Here is a 26,621-nt window from a genome sequence, read left to right as displayed (position 1 = left end):
TGAATCTTAGGTAGATTGTCATTCTCTCTTAGCTAATCGAATCAAATATGATATCATTGTAGGCCATAGTCACTATTTTATCTTCATCTAATTGGAAAGCAAGAATCAGACAATGAAGTTATTGATCTCCATTGTGGAAATACTGTTAGGAACTGACTATGTCGTCATTAAGAATTGAACCAAGTAAAACGTGCTCTCTCGTTCAAGCAGAACGCAAAGCCACCTAAAGAGGTCTCTCTCAAGCTATAGCTGATAGGATCGATATGGTTTTGTGAAAGTACTACTGCTCATCTTTCGGGTACCTGTGCCAGAATTAGAGGACTGATTGAGACTTGGGATAGTGAAAGATGTTATCTTCGTTACAGAGTACCGGATTTGAGCTCCGTTAATGAGAAATGCCGACACTGTTGTGTCTGTCAACCATAAGGAGACGGAGAGATGTTATCGAGAGAACTTCTCTCGCAGCTACTTTTCTCGTTGACTGATCAATAAGAGATACGAAAAGAGGCTCAGTAACGAGTATTTCGAGTGTCGGATTCTTCAGTCCGTCACAGTCTCACACGCCACTCGGTCAACCAGCGACCAACTTTCTGCACTGCTTGTTCTGTCTCCCTCTTCTCAAGCAGACCACTATATCTGGCAGAGAAAAGGTACACTTACTCTCGTCTTCTCCTTCAATGTACTTGACTTGGTAGCTGGTGCTTAAAGGAGCTACGGTTGCCATTTCAAGCATCCAAGCTAAATCTGGGTGCTTGCTGATCCTACTTCCCTGCTGCCCTCTGAAGCAGTCCTCCATGAACATGGAGAAGGAGGATATTGGGAGGCTGGTCGTCGTATTATTCCTCGGCCAACTGGTTTCTTTCTTGCTTGCGGTTGCCAGCTTCACCTCTTCTTTAATGGCAGACCTGAGTAATCTTTTCATCAGCTGAAAGTCTATGATCTCCCAATTGCCCATCCAAATCTCTGTCTCTGTACTAACTTCATGGTTAACTCTTTCCATTTGAAGGTACTGATACACCACTCACCCAGTCTTTTTTGACATACCTTTCCCTGTCCCTAGCTTATGGTGCTGTGTTCCTGTACCGGCGTCAGAAGCTTCTGGTGAGAATTTGTACTCTAAAACATGCATATGAGCTTGACATGTTCTGGCAAATTGTATCTCATTCATGTCTTTGCTACCGGCATTTCCAGAGCTGCATATGTTTCGTAAGATCTGTCGTATGTTTTTTGTTTATACTTTGCAGGTTGCTTGGTATTGGTAATTTGTGTTAGCCTTTGTTGATGTACAAGGGAACTATTCAGGTAGTCTCTTTGTCTCCAGTTGAAGTTCCATCTACTTTGAACAATAAGTTGGTATCATATGATAATATCATCAATTTGTTCATGGAAACTTATGCAGAGGATGAGATTGTTTTCACTAAAATGTTGTGGGGTCTCTCTTGCCTTTGGATCTTAGCATGCCATACAATTTTTTGCCTTCTATTTCTAGCCTAAAGCTGTAGCAATTCTACTCTCGACCTAGGAGAACAATGTATGCAGAAGATGATGCATGTGTCAGTGGACGAAGGTGGTCTCAGAGCTCAAAAGTACCACCTGAGTTCCAAAGCAATGCATTAACTTCTCATTGAACGTTAACATATAGAAGTTCATGAAAACTTTGATATGAGGACTCCTTATTGTTGCTTATTGTTTTTCGAGTTTAGGTAGTAGGGGAACCAAGGACTCTAAGCCCCCAGGGTCTCCATTATCCTTAGAGATGTTTTTTGGAGTCTACATACTCCGAAAGGGTAAAACCGTGTGGGTACGCTTATTCGCTAAAGGCGGACAATTTTTCGCGAGCCCTTGACTCCCCTTCGGGAGCCTGGAGCCCACCCCTTCTGTAAGGGCAAAATCGTACGAGTATGCTTTTCCGCCCAAAGTTAATAATTTCTCGCAAGCCCATCACACCAATGATCGCCAACTAAGTGACATATCAGTACCTAACCTATCTTATCTTCTTCTCAGCTTTTGTAATTCCAAAACCTAATACAATATACTATGGAGTTGAATGGTCTTCATATAGCTGTTTTTTTTGTGACTATATATAGATGCAAGTGTAATTTATTCTGTATTCATTCTTTTTGTCATGCAATTACTATAATTCTCTTCTGCCTGTGCTGATAATGACAAGGAAATGTGGATGTAGCTGTTTTAACTCCTTTGTCAAATTCACACATTGGAAGGTCGAAATAAAAGCTTTGATTTTCTGATGGAGTCATTAAGGATTACCGGTACTCATCAATCACTAGCGTGACACTACTAAATTGTTGGGCCATACCGTGGGTCATAATTCTCACTTGGCTTGCATTGGGGACAAGAATTTGTGTACTAGTCCTTGGTTTGGTGCTTCTCTCCAATGCAGGTATATCTGGTGGAGGTAATTAAGTCACTACTCTGGCGCTTCATGACCATGTTTCCCTTTGCATCACCAAAAGATCATCCAAGCATCCTCCATCAGGCTCCTTTTACAGTATGCAATTTGTTTGAGTATTTTGTAGTCATCTGCACAAGGCAGGTTCAGTGAACAGCCCTTACCCCAGTGGCCATGAACATAGTCTAAACTAAATGACTTGGTTGCAATAATGACAACTAATTTGACTTGCAGGTGGCACATAACTTATTATTGGTGATATACTTGTTATGGCAGGGACATTTTGTTTTGCATTCAGCAATGTTGGTGAGGTTAGTCGGCACTCTGCAATGTTAAAGACTTGATATATAGTTTAAATGGTATTCTAAAAATCTATAGCTGATCTTTTATGCCTTATCTACAGTAACATTTAGGAATATTGTGTTAAGAAGAAAGATCTAGTCGAAGTACTCACAATGCATGGGTTTTTTTAGGTGCTACTCAGTGCATGCGAGATGTATCCTTTTCAATATCTATATGCAAAACTTAGTTTTAACTTTTTCCCTTATTTCTTCTGCATTTATTACTTTATCATCAGCTGCTTGTAGATTTGTTCCTATAAAGGATCACTATATTGTCAGCTGTATATCAGTTTAGATTATGTCTTCTCTGGTGTACGTTCCATAACCCAGGAAAGACCTTGAATCAGTTAAGTGGTTCGCCACAATGGTAAGCATTATGCAATGGTAAGATTGGAATTCTTTGCAGTATCATCTTGTAGTCATCTTTATTAATGTATCTCAGGAAGCAAATTAATATTATCATCAACTGTATTAGATGCATTGAAGCTTTTTCTTTTGTTTCATGATATCTGCTGCTCATCTGTCTAACCAAAAATAATAATAATTTTGTTACATAGTCATTTTCTGAAGGAATTGATTATCCAAGTTTTCTGGTTTCACAGATATCTTTATTTGTTGGTTTTACAGCAGCATCACTTCTGTCCTTCTCTATCATTCCCTTTGTTTTGAAGGTTAAGTTCCTGCTAACTCAACTTCATGTTAGTGCCGAAATGAGCAAAAACAATCAGCATTTTTTCTACTTAGTATTGCATAACTGAGGTTTTAACTGGTTGTAAGAAAATTTGGACTCCCATAGGGTAGCTTAACAAAACAAGATGGACCTTTCGCAAGTCACCATTCATATTTGATTCAGAGATTTTACTGAAAAGCTGATCTAGAAATTAGCAAATGTAAATTCATTGTTCCTGCTGAATAAAAGTTCTATAAAGTTTCACATCTAGGTGATAAAATGCAAAGTTTTCTTATATATATCGTGTGGCTTTTAGAGCAATCAGTTTCAGCAGCCCAGTTGACACTGCTGCATGAGCTATTTTCTAGAGGGTTTACAATTGGGTTTTCCTCTGGTTTTAGACATGGAAGTTTTGACTTGAAAGCTTTTGTTTCCATACCACTCTCTGTTATTTTTTTTATAATCTTTTATTTGGTTTCTATAATTTTTCAACATATTTATAAAATGCAGAATCCATGAGAGAACAGTTCGCATGCAGGATTGCATCTATCATTTAGCTTACAAAAAATGGAATCTTCATTGGCCAAAATGGATCAATTAAATATGTATCAGACTTTAAGAAAACTGAATACCACTATGAGTATTGGATCAAATTGCTCAAAAGAAAAACAAACCAAAAAAAGACAATTTGTACCCTGAAACCATTCTTCATCGACCGGCTTAACTGTGCCTAATTGAAATTATGGCTAGAGAGGAAGTTCGACACGAAATGATTTCTGATTTATGTAGCTGAACTTATAAATGTTGCTTTTTTTCTCTTTTGTCTGACATTTTCACTTGGGCACCACAATTTACATCTAATCAGTTCAATATCTGATAGATAATACACAGTGAGGACCGATGGCCGTCCTTAATGCAGCTGAGTGGAGCAACTTTGTTCAATCTATCTCTTCTTACATCCGATATATGGGCAGTGGTCATTCGCATTTTCTTTTATCATCAACAGGTATGTCTTTATTACTTTCTTGGATCATACCTCGATTAATGCATTGTTCTTCACTGATAATGACACATTCATGTTTGTTTCAGGTGGATTGGTTGTATTATCTTGCATTTGGCCTGGTGGATATCGGGCTGATCATCTACACAGTGAAGTAAGTTATATTTTACGCCGAAGTGTCTCAGAAACAATGCAAATGCCACAATGTCATGCAAATTGAAAGGCTATCTTTTACCAGATTCTAGAGATTGATTCTGCTTCGTCTAATATTCTCTAAAAGCCTTTGACTAATATTCTCTAAAATGTTCCAGTTATCACTAAGTCTGAATCTTTACAGTATGAACAACTAACTCATCAAAGAAAGTTCAGCAACATGTAATGCTGTCTTGGTGACCTGATTACGGTGCAGCCACCGACACAGAGCTTAAATAATCTGCAGATGGTCTAAGAATGCAAGAAATAAGTGACCGTCTCAGCATATCAGGGTTTAGGTACCGGTACAGAGCATGCAAGAAATAAGAGACTGTCTCATCATATGTATCTGAATTCCTAATGTAATCCTATGTAGTTTTCATTGAACGAAGTTGCAGCTAAGATTTGTACTTGTAAGTATAGCTGTCTTAGCCCATTTTTAAATGTGAGAAGGATTTTGTATCATTCTGATCGACTGAAAACTTCAACCGAGCTAAGCTGGATGAAGAGTTAATCTGCTCCAGAATTAAATGATTAATTGGATGATCACAATTTCCAAAAGATATAGCTATCGGAAAATAGATGAGCTCAAATTTGTTCTGAGAAGCAAAATTTTCAGCTTCCACGTTGCTGTTTTTCTCTTTCTCTATCTGCTACAGAAGGTCACAGGTACTCTGAGGCTCTGTTATTTGTTATCCATCAACTGCATCACAGCAGCCATTAGCATTAATATCAGCACATTAAAGCAGATGCAGCAAAATGCCATCATCCTTGTAGCATTCTTTATCTTGGTTTTATATCCCAGTAAAAGCAACCTTCAAACAGATAGTACAACAACATCATACTGTTCTCTAGTAGAACCAAATTGATTCCTGTGGCAAGAACAAATGGAAAGACGAGAAGATGGAAGAAGTAGAACCGGAACACAACCATTTAATGGTTCACTTGCATGCATATTTCAGTACACCTGGGATGTGAATGTTGTAGAAGTAGTCCTTCCAATCAATGTGCTTGGGGTCGAAATCAAACATCCCAGCCTCAGCGTCATCCTTTCCCATTGCCATTCTCAACCTTTCCAAGTTGAGATCATCAAAGCTTCAGAAACAAGGTCAAGTCTAGAGATTAATACCGACTATCAAACTTGTTAACCTTGGAAAAGAATATAATAGACTATCTGTTCAAAACCCACCATCCCTTGAAGAAGGCATAGGGTTCATAGAGGTCGACAAGATGCATTGCGAACTTGTACTTCCGGTTGAGTTCATCGTATCTGCGTGCGAAGCGTCCACAAGATAGCAGATTGACCAGGTGCAGCCCCTACATATCAAGAAAAGACACATGATCATTACCGTTGTTCTTATTGTGATTGCAGAGAGCTACGTGCTGACCTCCAATGGCAGCTTGTATCTCAGAGTCATGTACACGCGGAAGAGGAACATGTTCCTGAACACAGGAAGCTTTTTTGTCTTGATGACTCTCCCGTCCTTCCCTACACGAGGGTTCTCGAGGAAGTAACGAAACCCACACTGCTGCAAAGTGGAGTACTGCACTGGATTCCTCACGGAGGAGCTCACGTGGTAGATGAACTCAGACGGCTGTCTCGAGTGAGCTGCCATGGTCGCAATCATGGCATTCACCACCATGTCTCCGGGTATCTGCATGATCGCAACGCACCGTGTCGATCACCTATGTTCTTGTTACTGTTATACATCTGGGATCAAAGAGAACGAACCATGTCGGCGACGGTCTCAGGGTCTCCGAAGAAGCATGTGATCTTCCCCTTCACGTAGCCCATGATCAGGCTGTCTATCGTCCTGCACGCACAAGCAGGACCTGCAAACTTAGAGCGATAATGGCGATCTCAGATGCAGTGATTTTCCATCGATCCAAGTTGTGTTACCTTGTTCCTTCAATCCAACCCGGCACTGGGTCTCGATGAATGCTTGTTATGATGGTTGGGCGCAGGATAACCAGTGGCAGGTTTCCTCGTAGTTCTCCAAGCAGCATCTCAGCCATCGCCTTGGTGTAGACGTAGGTGTTGGGCCAGCCAAACAGCCTCGCTCTTCATGATGCAACAGATGTAAGATGAAGAGAACACATCCTCTCTCTCTCTCTCTCTCTCTCTCTCTCTCTCTCTCTCTCTCTGTCTCAATTGAATTGGAAACTGGGAGTTCTCGCGAACCTATTTATGCCCAGTTCTTTCATGGCTTGAGCTTCGGCTTCTTTGGTGGCGTTCTGAGCACCGAGCTGCCTCCTTCTCTCATCCACTAGCCTCAGTTCTCCTTCTATGTCCAGGTAAGAGTCCCCTTTGAGAGCTTCTCCCATACGAAATCTCTTCTCCAAGATAAGTCCCCGTTGCTCACCGGCTGCATAAGCTGGCAAATTAAAGGGATAAGTAATTCAAGCACGGAAAGACTTTTATGTAGAAAGAAAATCCGAAATATTATGACTTAGATTGCTCGATACATTCCCATGTATCTCGAATTTTTCTATAGAACGAAGATGCAAAGAAAAAATTACCCTTCGAGTTTCCATTTCAAAAACTAGAGAGCGTGAGAGAAGACTTGTATGAGAAGGTATACAAAGACATTCACAATTAAGTTTGAGTTGTAATTTTATTTTCTATGTGAATATAGATAAGGAATACTGAACTACATCGATTTTGTATTCACCTACAGGGAGCCTTTACTTTGAAATTTTTAAAGTATGAGAAACTTATGCAAACAAAGAAACTTTAAAGATTATGATTTTATTATTACTATTATTATTATTATTATTATTATGATATATGGTGAATTCTTGGAAAAGCTCTTACTTTTTAAATTTTCCTACAAAAGGCCTCTACTTTGAAATTTTTTGAAATAATATTTTTTAAAATAATTATTTTATCCCTCCTACAACTATCCCCTGTATCATGCCTAGCTTGTCGACTATTGTCTTCACCATTATTCTCATCGGGTCTCAATAGCCTATAATAATAATACTCACCTGAAGCCAATGGAAGTTAACCTATCTGCAGTGGAGAGATGTGACTAGCCTCATACAAGCGCTGTAAGCTACGATAGGTCGACAAAGGTAACAATGGGTCCAACGAAAGAACAGGCAAAATAATAATTTCATGTGACTAGGGGCATTATTTTGAAATTTTGAAAAGTATGAGCTTTTTTCAAAAATTCATCATCATCATCATCATCATCATCATCATCATATATATATATATATATATATATATATATATATATATATATATATATATATATATATATATATATATATATATATATATATATATATATATATACACTTTAAGCGAGTAAATCTAGAAATGATAAGAGTAAAAGTGTAAAAATTATTCACAATGTATATGAGAAGATATAAGAGGATTTTGAGTTACTAGTTTATTTTCACTTGATAAAGAAATATAATTTTCTCTATGAACATAAATAAGGAGCGTCGAACTATATAAACCTTGTGTTTGTTTGTCCAAATTTATAGGTGTGTGCTCAATGTATGTTTCATAAATTGATGTTTGATTATGTTTTTAAAAATTATATTTGGTTTGGATGTTACATTGCAAAGTCTCAAACGCATTTTGGTATTTGCAAGATGCTAATGTGATTTTTTTTACTTTTAATATTTATTTTTAATAAAAATTAAAATTAACAAAAGAATAAATTTATCACATAGTATTTAATAAATTTTTAAAATATAATTTTATCAAATAATAGTCATGTCAATATTTATAATATTTAAAATTTAATTTTTATCTATTGTTTATTAAACAAACAAGGCATTCTAACTATATATTCTTTTTTCTCTAAACATACATTAAAAATAAAAATATATTTCCGACACAGCCTATATATATCGCGCTCGTTATCCTCTTTAAATGACAACTTAAATCAGATTTAGAGTGCAACTAACCAGTGGAGACATGGAGAAGCACTTGTAGTTTCGCACACTGCTTTGCAAACTCCAGTACGTGTTTGGCTCCGAGAACGTTTATACCCAAAGCAACATCATATCTGCATACCTTTCACCAACAAGAGTTATATTCCCTGAGATCACAACATTACAATGTGTCTCTAATATGCCCGTCTTACCTCTCACCAAAGCTGGTGGTTGCTGCAACGTTGACAACAATGTCGACTTCCTCCCATAACTTCTCTCTGATGTTGGAGTCTCGTATGCCTAAGTTTTGCTGGACGATATCTCCAGCCACAGGAAACAGCTTGCTCGAAACAAATGAATGGAAGCCGTCGCCATGTTTGTCTTTTACAACCTTGAACAGCTCCTTTCCTAGTATCTAAATGTCGAGATAGAATTAGACAGAGAACATGAAAATAATGCAACATCATATAATCAACCGGGGGTCGAGATACGAATAGAGAAGAGTTTCAAGGTATATATTATGGTTGGATTATAGTGGGTTTTGATCGAATCTTTTGGAATACTTGGATTTATTCAACTCGTTTAAATTAGATTCAGATATTCTTTAATTGGATTCAAATGAATTGGATATTCGACTATTTTTAATTATATTAGGATGTTTGCTAGTTGGATTTAGAATGAATGGGACCAAAGGAAACAATACTCAAGGAAAATTGAGATTTGGTGCAACATCATTGTTTGAAGGACTTAATAGATGCATTATTATTAATATCGACTTAAATACCATTCTTTATCAGTAATTTAGGATTAATAAGCTAATAGATCAATCAATTATCACATTGAGTCGGACGATGACCAATGATGTTAAGGTCGAGCTAATATTATTTATTATGAGAGATTTTGAAAGGACTATATATTAAAATAAGTCTTAAACCACATCGTGATGTGACTAGGCCTCATATATACATTACTAAATATTAATTTTGTAATATATTCGAACATTAGTGAGGACTTTCAATGTTTATATGAAAATTTTATAATACCCCTAATAAACTTGATTTGTATACTATATTATAATTAATGTACGTCTAAGCATTTTGAATTAGTGTCGCACAATGAATTAATGTATTAGATAATATAAAATATGACAAAATAATGTTATACTAATATATAATTAGTTAAATATCATGTTTTAACATTATTCATTATTCAATAATACTAATATAATACATAACGAATTTAACCTTCATCTGCAATTATTCAAGTAATGAATGTATCATGAAATTTTGGTATAGCAGGAAATTAAGTTTCTGCCAAAAAAAAAAAGAAAGGAGAAAACTACAAAAAAAATGACTTCCACATATCTTTCTCCCTTCATACTAAACTAAACACAAGAGTTATGTTGGACGAATGGAGGTGATTACTCCATAATAAATCCCATTAAGTTGGATTTTTTTGAAAATATAAATTAATTAAAAAACAGAGACAAGTGGATAAATTCTTCTAGCTACGTGTCCATTCCACGTATATGACATGATACGTACGTGAGGTGACTCAGGGGTCCCACGTTGTGATGTGGGAGAATAGGGTTCAAGTCATGTAAATAGTACTTCATATTTAGAGAGAGAGAGAGAGCTGAGATCTTTATGTTTACTGTGTGAATTTTCCAACCCTTTGTCATTGATAAATGGGTACCGTACATGATTGGCAGATTAATGTCTTCCGTATTATATGGAATAATTTTATGGATGTGTATGATATAAAATGGATCGGCAAGAAAACAAAAGGAGAGTGGAGGAGAAGTGAGATTGCACCTCGGACTGCACACGCTTCTCTGCGGACGAGGCATCAGCGGCTCTCACGAGGAGGAAGAGCCTCTTCACGTCCGGTTGAACCCTCATCACCTTCTCCACGAAAACTTCCATGTACCGAACCAATAGAACAATCAGTACAAACACATATAAATGATCAGCAAAGACTACAAAAGCATTCTACTGCATGCATGTGACGCGTACTCTTTGCTAAAAAGCCAGTGGATCCAGTGACCAGGATGCTCTTCCCCTTCAAGAACTCCATTAGTCTGCTGCTCTCCATGTCGCAGCTGTTGAGAACAAAGCCTGGGTGTGTCAACACAGAGAGAGAGAGTGTGTGTGTGTGTGTCAAGACATCTGAGCAAAGTATAGTGGATATAAATATTGTAGAGTAGAAGGCAAGGAAGAAGGGAAAGTTGTTGAGTAATTAATACACTCTACCTGTACGTTTGCTCCAATGTAGTTCACATGCTTCCTTCTTCTCCGCTGCTCGTGGAGAAGGCCATGTCATTTTCTTGACTCATCTCTTCCGTCGTGGCTCGAATTGCAGCCACTGGGAACATCAGCTTACAACTACTGATATAAATGAATCTGAACTCCAATATTTGATCGTAGAAAATGTATTTTATACTGATATGTGCAGCCATTACTTCCAAATTTTACAGGCAACATTAGCCTGTAGCTTACAAATACGACTAACTTCAAATAATATAATATCTAAGCATGACTCGAGTCAGAATGATACACGCATATGCGATTGATTCCCGATTACACCTCAATAGTTTGTTATTAACTCGGATTCTCTTTCGGGGCATGAGATTCGGAGGAGATGGGACTGTCTGAGAGAGTAAGATACATAGAATATTCGAGATGGAAGTCGAAGAGAGAACTTTGTGGTGTCAGCATTGAATCTAAAGTTGCTTGATTTCCATGCAGAGGAGAACAGGTAGGCGATCAGCTGTCAAGATATAATGAGGAGGAGCCCAACTTGGACCAGGCAACAACCTGCCTTGATTTATACTTCTACCGTAGGGTGGGCCGACAATCCTGTAGATCTCACGTCAGGTCACGCAGAATATTTAAATGATGATGCATCACGGTTAACAGAACTTGAATCTAATATTTTAAGGCGGAGTTCCTATCAATCAGATAGGAATCACCGTCACCGCACCATTCCATTTAGCGTTGGAGGTCTCGTCAACTCCTCGTATGCCTAACAAAATAATAATAATAATAATAATAATAATATTATTATTATTATTATTATTATTATTATTAAAAAACCTAATTAAATAAGGTTTGTTCGGAGTTAGAGGAAGAACATTGAATTGAATGTGCGGCATCAGCCGCCAAACGTCAATAAATATCGGCATCATAATTCCTCTTTTCTTTATCTTAAATAAAAGATCTGACTTTCTCGTCCTTCCTCGGGATTCTTTCCTCCGAACGAGAAAAATTAAAAGACTCATTTAACCCAATGGTCCCGCCTTCACTCTTGAGAGAACTCTATCATACTGGGTCTTTTTTTTTCCCCTTGTATTGGCATAAAAATATTATAATTATATAAATATTTTAATATTAAAAATTAAAATTAAATAATCATAAATTAAATATTATAATTATGTATCTTTTAATGTTATTCAAAAAAATATTTACATGATCTATAAGAGCCTTGTTGTCCGATCCAAAAATAATAATGACGTCGATATGTTAAGAGAATTAGACTCGTGAAGATGAGAAAATATATGTAATATCTCAATAATATCATGAATCATTCTTGTATAAGTAATTATGATAATTGTTTCCATCAAACTCATCTACTAATAAATCCTATCATAATTGTACTTTGGTTAACAATCATAAATTTAATTATATATATAATATATCATAGATATGGCTACATAATCTAACATTTTTTCACCTAGCCCATTAATTTATAAGATATAAAAATTAAATAAATTAATATTTTTATTTAATTAGATTCTAAAACTTTGAAAAGATATTTTACAAATGCATATGAATTTTATAAAATAAACTAAAAAATTTAATAAATATAATAATACCATATTAAATTTGACTACCAATACAAGTCATAACGGTTGTATGTTATCAATGTTATATTTTTTTATCTACCACTATTCTATTAGTCATTTGTAATGTAGTCCAAATCAACCTCTGTAATTTATCTTGTCAAGATAATTATATTTTAATATTCAATCTACACATATAAATATAAACAAGATGATAAAAATAAATAACTTTAATTATATAAACAAAAATATTAATTATAATATTCACTCAAATATGCATCATCATCATTTTTTTTTATGAGTTACTCATAAATCCAATCATAAGAAATATATTTTTTAAACACTTTAGATTATAAAGTTTCAATAACTGTATTAGCAATCAATATAATGTAACTCAATTCTTAATTAAAATTAATTATTTTTTGATAGTTTTATTTAATCATCAAATACTTTATATTATAATGCATAGAACTATAGTATTTGGGATTCTTAGAGAAAAAAACTGTCGTGATATATCATAAAGTATTTTTAGTGACTTGACAATTGAATCTGGTCATACCAAGTCATTAGATAAAATTTTACAATCATAATATTTGATTAGTAACCTCAAAGCATATTATAAAATCAATTTTTATTATTAAAAATATAATAATGCATTGCTTAATTTTTTATAAATTATTTCTTCAATTAATATAAATATAAAACATAAAGTGGGCTTCTTATTACCGAGACAACTTACATAATTGACATCTAAAAATACTATCATTTCAAAGTGATCTAATTTTATATATGTAAGTATATAATCTTTCGACCATTCCAAATATGTTACTTCGACCATTCCAAATATGTTGTTACTTTCTTTGTAGTCTTTTAATATTTTATTATTAAATAACTATAATATTTATTTAATATTTTTATTATAAAATTGATATCTAATCTATTATAAGATTGAGCATATAATAGACTTCCAACTATATATACATAAAAAATATTTTATTTTATTTTTAAAAATTATTTTAAAAATAATTACTTTGACTAAATTTTTTTACTTTTATCATTTGTTGAACAAATTTGAATACTAAATCTCTCTACGACTAAATCAAAATATCTTTTCTGAGATAGTTATAATAATTTTTGATATTTATTCTTGAATGTTTATGTCAATAACATAAACTACTCATTCATATCAATCATCTTAAAATTATTAATAAGAAATTTATTGGTTTAATATAATAAACCAAGATCATTAAAGTATTATCCACAGATAGACCAATATAATAAATTAGCTTATATTAACCTTCAAATATAAACATTGATCAATAATATTTTTTTTTTATCTGAAGGAAATAATAGTATTATAAAACTTTATATACCAATATCTAGAAGTTTATTTAAAGCTATAAATAAATTTTCTAAATTTACATATCAAATTTTATTTTTTTTTCATTTTCTCTATGAATCATTTTAGCTAATAAATTTTTTGTCTAGATTTTAATTTAAGAAAATTATTTTCATATCCATCTAATGTAACTCAAAATTATAATGAGCCAGTAATGTTATGACAATTCACAATGAGATTATTTTAAAAAATTAGAGAAATATTTTATTATGATCGATGCATTCTTGATAAGTAAAACCTTTGACAATAAATTTGGCTTTTATATCATTCGATATTATTATTCTTTGAGTCCTACTTTTATCTTAAAGGCTCATTTACCATCAATTCTTTTATAGTTACCAAACAATTCGATGAGTTCATATCATTCTGGTCCATTGATTTTAACTATTCTTTCATCGTATTATATCATTTTTTAGAATCGTTGCTTTTCATAACTAATAAAAATGATAAGGGATCTCTTTTGATTCCTATGTCATAATTTGATTCTTATAGATACATCACATAATTATGAGAATGATAAGTCTCCTTTTCCTTTAAGATATTCTCAAAACTATCGATTATTATTGTTCTACGAGATCATTAGCAACTATATCAACATCATATAAGAGCTCATCATTGTTATTTTGTTACTCACATTCATCAATTATTTTAGTGATTTGAGGAACAATAATTTTTTAATATAAAAATAATAAAAAAAATATCAACATATATTTTCCTCAATACCAAGATTAAATTTGAGATTTTCACTTTCACTTATTCACTATTTTCTAGGAATCTTACATTACCAGATTTAACTATCCTCGTACTCTGATCAGAGTAATAAAATCTATATCTATTTGATTTTTTAGATAAATAATAAAATATATAAAAATAATATTTGAATCTAAGTCTTTTTTATGTGAATTGGAGATTCTTACTTCTGCAAAACAATTCTAAATATGTAAATATCTCAAGTTTCATTTTCTACTAGTTCATAACTCAAAAGAAGCTCGTAGAATTGAGTTATTAGGAACCTTATTCAAGATACATATAATTAACTTTAGAGTTTTTCCTCATACTGATTCAAATACAGAAGAATAACTCATCGTACTCCTAACCATATCTTTAATAGTATAATTTTACCTTTTAGTAATCTCATTCTACTAAGCATAATGCTCTACTTTTCTAAGAATCTAGCAAAAGAATCAGAATTATAATTAGACTCATCATAACTATCATAAAATTTATTACTCCTATTAAGCTTAATAATTTTGACTTTTCTATATAATTATCTTTCGGTTTCATTTATTCCTCAAGAGTATCAAGACTCTTCGTAAATTATACATATATAGTTACATCTCAACACGTTATCTATAAAAGTAATATAATGTCTCTCTTTCCACTAAAATAGAAAACACTAAGTGACTCAAATTTCAAAAAACTATATTTCATATAAAATTGTTGTAAAATTAAGATACACTTTAATTCTATATAGATCATCATATAAAATTTAAAAATTAACTTTTATTAAATCATGATAAGTTTACATCACGAGAAGATAAATAATATCATGATAATTCTAGGTAAAGAAACTGAATTTTTAGAATTATAGGAACATAACAACATATAGATAATCTCTAGGCATAAGCGATAAATACCAACTACTATCCTTTTGACTTCGAGATGATTCCCTATAACGATGAATATTTCAAACTCTTTTAGTTTTCATATTAAAATTAATCTCTATTATTAGTAACGAAACATCAAAATCAATTCACCAAATATTAGAAAATAACTTCTCTAATGTTTAATTCGAAACATGCAAAAGGATAAATTTATATCTTTCCTTTTCGAATTAAAATTTTATAGTTCTCTTAACATAACCTTATTTATCACAAAAATAGTATTTTACAGTGAAGATTTCTTTTTATAAGTTTATATAACATTTATAAACTTAGGTGATTTATATTTCAACTTTATTTTAGTATAACATTTATATAATATTTAAGTAATTTATATAAACTTAGGTGATTTATATAACGTTTACGTAGGTACCAAAATACTATGAGTCTTTCCTATTTTAATCTTAATTCTTTTTAAGCACATATACTAGTCATCCTATTTAAGTTTCATTTATCTTTAATTTTATTATAGTAAATTTTAAATGAGTCAAACTAAGAAGAAATAGAATTAAAAATTAATTATACGAGAAATAACTCAACTACATGATACTACAATTTTGTTAACCATATTAAAGATATAGTCTTGAATTTATTTAATATCATCATATTGAATTTAAGTCAGTTCTTTTATTAAGATGTTAGCTAATAACTTATCAATAAATTTAAATTAATTTTTAAATATTTTAATGTGCTACTTATATATTGTAATGAAGTATAAATATTATCAACAATTATCATAAAACTAGTCCTTAGATCTTGCTCGGTCATTTATGTTAATTATTTGTTCCATTAAACTTTCAATAGTTAAGTCTGTAATCCTTTCAATTGGTTTGATCAAGATTTATTAACACACTTAATATAAATTACATATACTTAAACTATTTATAATATTTTAATCAAAAAAATAAAAATATTTAAAATAATATTAATATTTTAAGTTTTTTAATAAGTATTTAACTATTGATATCATCTCTGTTTTACCTTTAGTTGAAATATTGAAATATCCAATATTCACACAAACTTATTTATAGATAATTGATGTCATCCTTGTGGAATATTGTTGCTATATTTTGGTATATAGTCCTAAATTACAAGGATATCAAAAACAGAATTATTCTACTCACCACATAATTATTCGAAGTAGATTTTCATTTGGATTATCTAAATCACCTAATTATGTGTTATTATAAATATTTTTTTTAATATTATTTAAGACTAATTTTTTAATATAATTTTATAAGTTATTGATTTAGGATACTTTGACGACTACAAAAATAATATAATAATTTAAAATAACTTATAAATAATAAATATATGTTATAATTTATATGTTATATGCTTATTATTTTAGGCCACTTTGACAATTACCAATCAGATAATACATATGGATATAAGTTATAAATAATATTTATTAAATATTTTTAATCTAATTTAGACCAAAATAATTTAATCATAATAATCATAATAATTATTAAATATTAATCAATAGAAAAGAAAACTCATATGATAATCATAATCATGATAAATCATAAATCATACCCTTTTATGTGAAAGATAAATATTATTTTATAATTTCAAATATATATATATATATATATATGAATAACTAACAAATATCCAAGAATTAATAATTAAATGTTAATTATCAAATGTAAAAAATTAAAGTTGATCAAAATCAATTTTTTTTTTAATTTGATCAAATATTGATTGATTGAATCTAAATCTAATCAAGTAGTCAAAATATAGTCATGATCAAGTCTGATCAAAATATTTGATTAAAATAAATCAAATTAGTCAATTTTATAATTGAGGACATAAGTAAAAAAACATTTTTTCTAAAGGGTAAAATTATAATTTTTAGGTTATATAATGAACATATTCGATTTATGAAGGGAATAACTAAAAAATTGAATTAAAGGATAAATTAGTATTATCACATTAGTATATATATATACATATATATATGTACATATATATATATATATATATATAAATATATATATGTATATATAAATATATATATGTATATATATATACATATATATATATATATATATACATATATATATATATATATACATATATATATATATATGTATATGTGTATATATATATACACATATATATATATACATATACATATATATATATATATATATATATATATATATATATATATATATATGTATGTACATATTTATGTATATATATATATGTATATATGTATATATATATATATATACATATATATACATATATCTATGTATATATATATGTATATGTATATATATATATGTATATATGTATGTATATACATATATGTATGTATGTATATATATATCCAAGTCACTTTCAGTAGACAGCGTTTTATTAAGTAGCAAATTAATGCCTCACTTTAGCTTCATCTTGACCTTATAAAAGAAAGAAACATCCCAACATTGACAAAGTTGTGCAAGCATCGCTGCACACATTTCAGTCCACTAGCAGCAAAAAGTAGGTGGCAAGGATGCTGATGAACTTATTGTGTGCCTGTGCGCGCGCGCACAAAGTAGCAGGAAATCTGGGGAGAGCTCAAGTATGGTGTTGGTCATTTGCGTAAGTACACTTGCAGCACAAAAGTTCCATTATTGACTGCTGATGTCCATTTGAGTGCACAAGTATCAATTATGCTGAACTTTCTCAGGTACAGTTGGATGAATTGAATGTGGCTTGTTTTGGTTGGAAAGTCTAAGACGTTTCTCTTGATGTATCTTCTGTGAGTGTTACTTAGTCTGCAGTATCGATGTTGATCTTTTGGTTGGTTGCGATCGGTACTGTTCAGATGATAAGGATGAAGTGTTCTTCTTTGATTCTTTGGTTTTATTTTTCTTAGGATTTGCATATAAAGACTTTTGCTTCTCAGTCACAATCCTAAACAGGAATAGGTTGTGAAAGAAAAAAGAAATAGCATCTTTAAGGAAAGGAATAAAAAGGTGTAAAATGGAATTTTAGGGAGTTGTAGATTTTTTTTCCTTATGCATACACACCATATAAATTGATAAATTTACATATATCTCTACAAAATTTCTACTAATAAAAAATTTCTACAAGATCAACACCTTGGCAACGACTAACCAACATATTGGCGTTACGTGGTTGATACCTTGTACCACATAGCTAATATCTCGGTACCAGATGATTGACCATTCAGCACCACGTGACCAACACTTGTGCACCACGATAGCTACCCCAACACGTCCCCTTAACTATTCACACCTCACCATGTGTCAAAGCATAACACGATGCGGATCGACGACAATCACACCCGAGATTAACGCACCACTTTTCCGTCGATGACCTACTATCCGGAGGTAATGGCTCATGGAACCCACTATCAAAGAGGGATCCATAGGTGCATTCAAGTCCAATCTTTGAACTCAAAAGACATCCAGCCCGTTCGACTAGTTACTGACATAAGAATCGAAGAGACACTGTCAGGAATACCTTGATATAAATTTTGCAAGAATCAAATCGGAACGGTGAAGTTTGATTCGAGATCTGACTCATGCAAAAAAATAAGGTCAGATGAATCAACTTTTATCTCAGACAAACAAAATCCAAATTATAAGTAAAATAATAATAATAAGCAAATAGATTACCCCCAGTAATATTCAATGATGAAAGCATAACATTGAATTGTGCCGGTCACTACCTACCGGAAGGAATGAAGATTTACATGTGTTAAGGCATTACATAACGCAATGAACGGCGGATGGTGGAGGTCTCAAATCACAAATCACATGCTTATTGTGAATCATGAAACGCTACAATGAAGAATCATTAACTTTACCACATTAATAAAGTGGCACGCGTAGGGAGGCCAGAAATATTCACAGATTTTCCAAACAAATCAGTGCCGCTCACTACTATACAGAAGCACAAGGCACACTAAAGAAACATTTTATCGTTGCCATAAGAACTAGTATAATTACGTGTTAGTTTGGTTACACAACATAGCAATGAATAGAGACCATGTAAACCCCCAGAATTGCATATCTCTACATCTATGTCTGTCTTCAAAGACCAAAAAACTTCTAATTACAGCAAAATTCATGAAAAGGCAGCATTTTTAGTCGCTCCAGTTATCTTTATCTGCTGAAAATTTTCCTTCTTTTCTATTATCTTCTTCCTGCACATGTCAGACATTTCGATAGTATTCCATTTTAGACAAAAGTATACGTCACAGCAGTTGAACAGATTAGGGTAAAAGGAAAAGGAACGATGAGAATTCTTCTCTCTTGAAAGTTGAAACTACAAAAGATTTATAAGCACAACGACAATGACATTTCTCTTTGCGTTTGATCAAAAGACCAAACACCAAAAGCCTTAATATGCAAAAATATTTTACTTACTACTAAAGCAAAACAACGCAAAAAAATCATGGTGGGCACTTCTCAAAGTTTCATACAAAAAAAAAAAAATGGTAGACTTCTGTGTTAATCAGCAAATAAAAACAGTAATTTATGACTGGATGAGTAGAGATGTTTGTGAAGCGATACCAAGTCATTTATAATTGCACTGGGGGGAGACCACACAAGAATTTGCCGATCATTGCTCCCAGTATACAGCTCCTATAAGCCAGGATATTATGATAAGCATGACCCTTCAAAACCATTGTATCAATGCATCTGTATGAGTGTATTCCGTTCCAGATTACTACGCTCAAAGTAACTCTTACCTGATCCTGCAGATTGAAATAGCAGCAGTTGACTAATTCATAGTGACCACGAAACGTTTGGAGTGTCAAGCCGGACCACACATCACATGCCTAGCAAGATAAAGAGGAAAGGTCAGATATGAAGTACGACAGTCCCCTTCTCCCTTCAAAATTTCTTCATTCCTCTTGTAATTATGGTTAAAATGTAGTTCAGGATAAAAAGGTTATGGCACCTTCACAGTTGCCATGCATGGAACAAACACAAGAGATGAGTCTTGGTTAAGAGCCAGATGTAATGATTTGGTAGTCTGCGGGCGCATTTCTTCATATTTGGCCAAGATGTTCAAACCAGATTCAATATCCCACAATCTTAATTGTGCATCTGAGCCTGAAACAGAACAAGTGTTTAAGAAAAGAGTTCCGTAGTAAAAATGAAGCCATAACCAGAGAAAACCAATTTGTAAAGTTAAAGATCTATTTCTAGTCACCTGCTCCAGGTCATTCAATTATATAGTGCTACAAAAAGTGTTGCTATGAGAATTTATAGCGATAACCTGAGCTCAGAAGATACATGCCATCTCCACTTGCTTTTAATCCAGTCACAGCACCATAATGAGCTGTTGCTCGATCATGACTAGAAGACATTCCAGGATGTGATCTCTGCCGCACAGGCGTTCTTAAGAGATTTTGAGGCTTACGAAGGGCTTGCGACTGTTTCATCCCATTACCAAGAGCAATTTTTTTCTTAGATACAGACTTATTAGCCAAAGAAGATGACCCTGCAAGGGATGTCCTTGCAACAATCTGGTAAAAGAAAAAAGATCAGATTATTTACAAGAAAAAAACAACAGATAGTGTCAAGCTTGCCATAAGCATGTGCTTTAACATTAAGATTTTTCTGGATAATAACAAAGTATAAACTACTCTGTTGAAGTGTTCATTCATGCATAGAGAAGAAGTTGATTTAAACGAAATAAGCAGCCTATGCATGAATACAGTGAGTTTGTGACTAGATAGATATGAACTCTAAAGGAAAGGTTGTTTCAAGTTTTTTCTGGACAAGGTATTATGCTGGTGTATGGTGTAGACGTGCCAGTAAGATTTTTCTTCCAAGTAGAAACAGTCCATAGCATAGCAACAAAAGTGAGAACTGGCCATTAATTGAATGAATAAAACCAAGGTTGTTAAACTCATAATCTAGACCATAGGACCGTGCAATTTTAGGCCCAGATCATGTCTGGCAAGTCAGGGCCGGTCACCGAAACATAAAAAACTGGGATTGGGTTAACTCATCAGTCAACTTGGTAAGATCAGTTGACTCATCCACGTTGACTTGAGTTTTACTGGTTCGACTCAATGGGATTTCTATTAAAACATTTATTGTTTCAACTAGATGGGCTTTCTATAAAAAAACAAACAAGCGCCCGAAGATGATGCAACATGTGAGGCTACAAACAACATATGAGATTCAAGGAAACGAAAGCCCTAATCCACTGCCGGACACGAGGGCTGTTGCTGCATCTATCCTCACCAACCGTTGGAGATGCCACTAGCCATCACTTCGCTTCTCATAACTCAAGTACTATTCCCGTCTCTCCTCTCCTCCCTTCTCCTACCTTCTCTTTGGGTCTCTTCCCTCTTCCTTTCTACTATTCTCTCTCCTCTTACCTTGTATAAATCTCTCCTCTCTTCCCCTATCTTCTCTTCTTGTTTCCCCTCGCTTCCCTTCTATGGATTATTTTTTCCTCCTCTTTTATTCTACTCAGGTTATTATCTGATGCCTTGTTCCCTTTGTTGCATGCTTCTACCGTACTCAGCATATTATTCGATGCCTCTTTCTCTTTGTTGCACATGGGCAAGAGCATCAAATACTAAGCCAGTACAATAGAAGCATGCAACAAAAGAAAAGAGGCATCAGATAAGTCAGAGACAGTAAGTAGAAAAGGAAAAAAAAAATAGAACAGTAAAAGAGAAAATAGGAGAGATGGAAGGACAGGAGAGGAAAGGAGAGAATAATTTAAGAGAGGAGAGATAGGAATGGAACCTCCAAGGCTACCAGAGAGGAAGTGACAGCCAATGAAATGTTGAACAGCTAACGAGGATAGATGCAATAGCAGATCCTTTGGCTGCTACCAACAACAGTCGCTTGTCTCCTCGTTGCCTATATGATGCTATCGGAATCATGTCACAGCCTGGCACATTGCCTCATCTTTGGGCATTTATTTGCTTTTTTATATAAGGCCCATCGAGTTGAATCAATAAACTAAAGTTGACTTGAAAAAGTCAACAGATCTTACAAGTCGACTCCCAAATCAGCCCAATCCTAGCAATGACTAGCCCAACGGCCAGGCCTAAATTGGGTCGTGAGATCGCACGATCCTATAACCCAAATCGCAAGTTTAACGACCTTGCAAAGAACAAAAAATAACTTACATGAGAGTGTTTGAATGGTCTATTGCTATATGACTGTTTATGCAGTTATGCAACCTTAAATATGGCTCTGTCCGCATTTTCTTGGAGATATATTCAAAGGTTGGTGTGATGTAAGAATGTCAGAAATGTGTACGATAGATTAAAAGCACAATCATATGTCAAGCAAGCATACCCCTTTTGATGTGTTTTCAAGGAAAGGAGGTCGCCTTCCAAGCTGACATTGTGACTGGTCTAAAACACGGAAACATCCTGCACGTCTAATGTCCCAAAAACGTATTGCACCGTCGCGACCCCCAGTCATCAAAATCCACTCACTACAAGTAGACCATTCCAAAGTCATGACTCCATCTGACATTGCAGACAAACACTGTAAGAATCCTTGAACATCATTTAAGTCAACTTTTGTACGTTTAGAAAAGGACATTCTATGAAAACGAAAATACATGGAACAAATCACTGGATATGACAATGGTCAAAAATGTTACAGTTACTGCATACATGATGGTAAAAGATAATAGGTTATCGCACATGTCTATTATTGTTGTGTCACTCTCTTTAATCTTAATGGACCAAGAAAAAGTACTGCATACATATGTATGTAAGTATGTATGTATGTATGTATGTACGCACATATATGAATATTATACATGTGTTTGTCAATATGTGCATCCTCCAAGATAATAGCAAATGAAAATGGCAGAAACCTGAGTTTTACATAACTAAGTCAATGGTTCAGCCTTTGGAAAATTATTCCTCTTCATGATAGGTGTATGAGCCTTCTTTCTTATTCTAAATTTTCTTTTAATGTATCATGTTTATGTTTCAGTTGTACAAGAGTTGGCATTTAATTTCATTAATAAATTAAAGTGAAAAAACATATTTCAAATTGAAAAATTGGTATAACAAAAAATTCAAGTGCGGTTGGTAGGAATTTAGGAATTCCTCAAAGTCCAGTTTAGGTTCATGCTGGATCAGTTAATTAGATAACTTAGTTTCACTGATAAAGTAAAGCATGCAGGATTTATTTTTTATAACAATATGAGGACACTAAAACACTTCTTAGCTACCCATTCAGTTCAATAAACCAATAATATTTTGATGTATGAAGTTCAACCAAGTTGGAACAGCGTTACAATCATAAACTAGATCGAACACCAATTGATATATACCTAAAAGCCCACTCTAGATTCATGCTAGATCAGTTAGTTAGATAACTTATTTGCACCGACAAACTAAAGCATGCAGCAGGATTACTTTTTTATAGGAATATTTGGAAGCTCAATACTTCTTGTATACCTCAAGGTCCAGTCTAGGTTCATGCCAGATTAGTTAGTTAGATAACTTATTTTCACTGACAAACTAAAGCATGTAGCACAATTACTTTTTGATAAGAATATTTGGAAGCTCAATACTCCTTGTATACCCATTAAGACCACCAAAACAATAATATTTTAACATATGAGGCTCAATCGAATTGGAACAGCATTACGGTAATATTTCTAGAATGAACAGTAATTGATATATTAAGTTCCTACAGTGGAACAGTTTAAAGGTAATTCCAGTGTATCTTTTTAAAATAATACTCAAGCTTAGTTAGTGAAGGACCTACTTAGAGGACAAACTGCAAAACCATATTATATTAGAAGCGAGAACTTTGATCATGAGTAACAAAACGATGTAAGATCTGTTATTCTCCAATACTTGTGCAAGTCATACAATATAAGGCATCATCACTTGGAAGATAATAACTAGCCATGACAGTTCAATCTGCATCGAGGCTCACATGACAAGGTCTGCCAGTTAGGAGAAAAGAATATCAGCTGAAGTGCTACTGTACAACCAGCAAGTGTAACTATGTTAGACTCAGTCCACCCAGTTTAGAGACCATTCCAGTTTAAGCCTCTCGAATCACAATTTTGTTTTGTGTCCCAAGCAGATACCTAGATTGTTATATATATATATATATATATATAATGATGAGAACTGGAAATCCAATCTCATAAATGTTATTTAATTTATAAAATATATATATGAGGTCTTTCTCCTCTAAAATCCATTCAAGAGAATCTTCAAATATTAAAGTGTTAAACAATTAACAGTGAAAATTCAGAACTCTCAGGTTCTATAGCACCATCTTATTGACCTTTGACCCAATTAAATGCAAAAGCTAATTACCTATTTAGCTCAATATATCTTACCTAAGTGATTGAATATGTTACTTAAAAATGGAAGTGAATAACCTCTGATATATCATGAGCCAAGTGGCATACCATGTATCATGATCCAGAACAGATCATTTTTCACGCATTAGGTCCTTATTGTTAAGAAATTTAAAACTGGTTAGCAATAAGTAAAGATGAATATAACTTAGAGAGAGAAAAGGGACTTTGTATCGGGAGTCCGTATCAATTCAGAATCATAATACCAAGTTGTTACCCTCTTCTCTCAAGCTTAAGCTTATAAGCTTATATTTTCAGTATTGCCAAGTGTATAATCAGCAGAACCTTGTCATAAAGTTGAAGGCAACATAATAAGCCTTTGATATGTGACAAAATGCATTGAACACAAGCAAAATATCAAAAAACAATCTCACACAAGAATCATTTTTGTATCTTACCATGATGATTTAATATGTTCGAGGAAATGCATGAACTGAGAGATCCAAGCATGTGAAATGGTGACTAAAAAAAAGCAAAACATTGTCTCATGTTAGGTGTCTCTTACCACGATGACCCGATAATGTATGAGTGAATGCTCCAGAAGCAATGTCACAGAGACGAACTTGAACATCTGCACTCCCAGTAGCAATAAGCATGTGTGCCTTAGCTACTGAAGACATTGCTGTGCCATAAACCTTTCCAGGCATTTTAAAATCCATGACACCCTAACCATTAGACATGCAAGAAATAAGAAATCATGTAGATTAAGATTCATGAAAGATAAATCAACGAGAAAAGCCTACCTGAGTCGTATTTGTATCCCAAACCTTGACAAAATGGTCAAAAGAACCCGTGACAAACAAGCCTGTGTCTACTGGATACCAGATGGCAGTGGATATAGCGAATTTATGTCCATATTCATGTTGCTTGTCAACCACAAATAGACTCCTGTGTCTCGCAATCAGACCTTCCTCATAATCAGTTGCACGTTGGATATCATAAACAGCAGCTGATCCATCCGATGCTCCAGAAAGTAGATATCGCCCCTCTGTCAAGTCAACCTGACCATGTTGTCAACTTATATGACCATAACACTGTCTCTAAAGAATTATTCACTATGAAAGATTATGAATCTAAGTTCCATAAAGAAACTATTCATTGTCAGTTATGCCCTCAGCAAAAGAGATGATTACAATCGATAAAACAAAAAGATCAAGTAGGCCATAGAAAGAAGTAGAATGTTCTTCTGTCAACGATGGGTAATGCTACTTTTCACCCGAATTCTGCTACTTCTATTTCCTTAGATCAGTAACACCCAGGAGGAAACAAAAGAAGGTAGTGGCAGATCATAACCATGTCGATGCATAAAAAGGGATAAAACAAGCAAGTACGGTTGTAAAGTTACAACATTGTGGAAATTCTCGAATAGGAGGATCCGTCCAGAACCGAACGAATTCTCCGATTCCATGATGAACACGCAACAAGAAGGAAGGGGGTAGAGATCGAAGAGGGACCTGAAGGGCGTTGACGGCGCCGTGGTGGGGGCTGACGATCTCCTTGTGGTTGGAGAGGCCGAGGGCGGAAACGCGACGGGAGCGGACACGGCTGGCGAATGTGATCGGGGGCAACTTACCCGCTTCCCTGTCCCTGACCTCCTTCCACATCTCCTACCTCGCATCTTTGTCGGCGATCTCGCCGCCGCCGTTGCAAGCAAGAAACCGAACCGAACAACCCAAGATTCGATCCCTCTCTCTCTCTCTCTGTCTCTCTCTCTCTCTCTCCTCAAGGACGAATGAGGAAAGGAACCAACAAAACCAGACAAGGAAAGCTGCCACACAGCTTAACAATAACGGCGAAACCTCATCCGGTTCTATCGTGTTGTCTCATTTCCCTAAACTGATCAACTTTGCTTACTAAGTCCTTCAATT

The 26,621-nt window shown here is 33.7% G+C and overlaps 2 protein-coding genes and 1 long non-coding RNA gene across 5 annotated transcripts; 1 reads left to right on the top strand and 2 right to left on the bottom strand.

Moving 5' to 3' along the window:
• Positions 1–693: 693 nt before the first annotated feature.
• On the top strand, positions 694–5,345 carry LOC135586299 (uncharacterized). The gene is made up of 4 exons (XR_010496921.1): positions 694–909; positions 1,007–1,101; positions 1,245–4,427; positions 4,511–5,345. It is a non-coding gene; the product is annotated as an uncharacterized LOC135586299 (long non-coding RNA).
• Positions 5,346–5,363: 18 nt separating this feature from the next.
• Positions 5,364–10,680, bottom strand: LOC135639404 (fatty acyl-CoA reductase 3-like). The gene is made up of 10 exons (XM_065153145.1): positions 10,520–10,680; positions 10,319–10,422; positions 8,717–8,919; positions 8,538–8,638; positions 6,796–6,988; positions 6,514–6,675; positions 6,346–6,427; positions 6,002–6,268; positions 5,803–5,930; positions 5,364–5,708 (listed from the first exon to the last, which is right to left on the bottom strand). The coding sequence occupies exons 1-10, from the start codon at positions 10,596–10,598 to the stop codon at positions 5,555–5,557; spliced, it is 1,473 nt and encodes a 490-aa protein (XP_065009217.1). The 5' UTR covers positions 10,599–10,680; the 3' UTR covers positions 5,364–5,554.
• Positions 10,681–19,333: 8,653 nt separating this feature from the next.
• LOC135584446 (WD repeat-containing protein ATCSA-1-like) lies at positions 19,334–26,563 on the bottom strand. 3 transcript variants are annotated; one of them, XM_065154590.1, is made up of 9 exons: positions 26,208–26,563; positions 25,497–25,754; positions 25,259–25,418; positions 22,707–22,882; positions 20,656–20,905; positions 20,335–20,489; positions 20,123–20,212; positions 19,944–20,047; positions 19,334–19,573 (listed from the first exon to the last, which is right to left on the bottom strand). In XM_065154590.1, exons 1-8 carry the CDS (start codon positions 26,355–26,357, stop codon positions 19,952–19,954), a joined length of 1,335 nt encoding a protein of 444 aa, XP_065010662.1. In that variant the 5' UTR covers positions 26,358–26,563; the 3' UTR covers positions 19,334–19,573; positions 19,944–19,951. The 3 variants fall into 3 exon arrangements, with proteins under 3 accessions (XP_065010662.1, XP_065010661.1, XP_065010660.1); XM_065154589.1 differs by having other exon boundaries at positions 19,944–20,015; XM_065154588.1 differs by lacking the exon at positions 19,334–19,573 and having other exon boundaries at positions 19,766–20,015.
• Between the last annotated feature and the right edge of the window lie 58 nt (positions 26,564–26,621).

The sequence above is a fragment of the Musa acuminata genome, chromosome BXJ3-6 (assembly GCF_036884655.1).
Source record: "Musa acuminata AAA Group cultivar baxijiao chromosome BXJ3-6, Cavendish_Baxijiao_AAA, whole genome shotgun sequence".
Classification (NCBI taxonomy): domain Eukaryota; kingdom Viridiplantae; phylum Streptophyta; class Magnoliopsida; order Zingiberales; family Musaceae; genus Musa; species Musa acuminata.
Note: the sequence above shows the minus strand (reverse complement) of the source record. Positions and strands in the feature narration are given on the sequence as shown.

Coding starts and splice junctions, on each gene's coding strand:
- LOC135639404 (XM_065153145.1), bottom strand. CDS start 10,598: ATGGAGAGCAGCAGACTAATGGAGTTCTTGAAGGGGAAGAGCATCCTG. Junction 8,639..8,716: donor ACCACCAGCTTTGGTGAGAG/GTAAGACGGGCA, acceptor AAAGGTATGCAG/ATATGATGTTGCTTTGGGTA. Junction 5,709..5,802: donor TATGCCTTCTTCAAGGGATG/GTGGGTTTTGAA, acceptor TTGTTTCTGAAG/CTTTGATGATCTCAACTTGG.
- LOC135584446 (XM_065154588.1), bottom strand. CDS start 26,357: ATGTGGAAGGAGGTCAGGGACAGGGAAGCGGGTAAGTTGCCCCCGATC. Junction 22,883..25,258: donor TACATTATCGGGTCATCGTG/GTAAGAGACACC, acceptor CTGCAATGTCAG/ATGGAGTCATGACTTTGGAA. Junction 20,490..20,655: donor CATGTATCTTCTGAGCTCAG/GTTATCGCTATA, acceptor GTTCTGTTTCAG/GCTCAGATGCACAATTAAGA.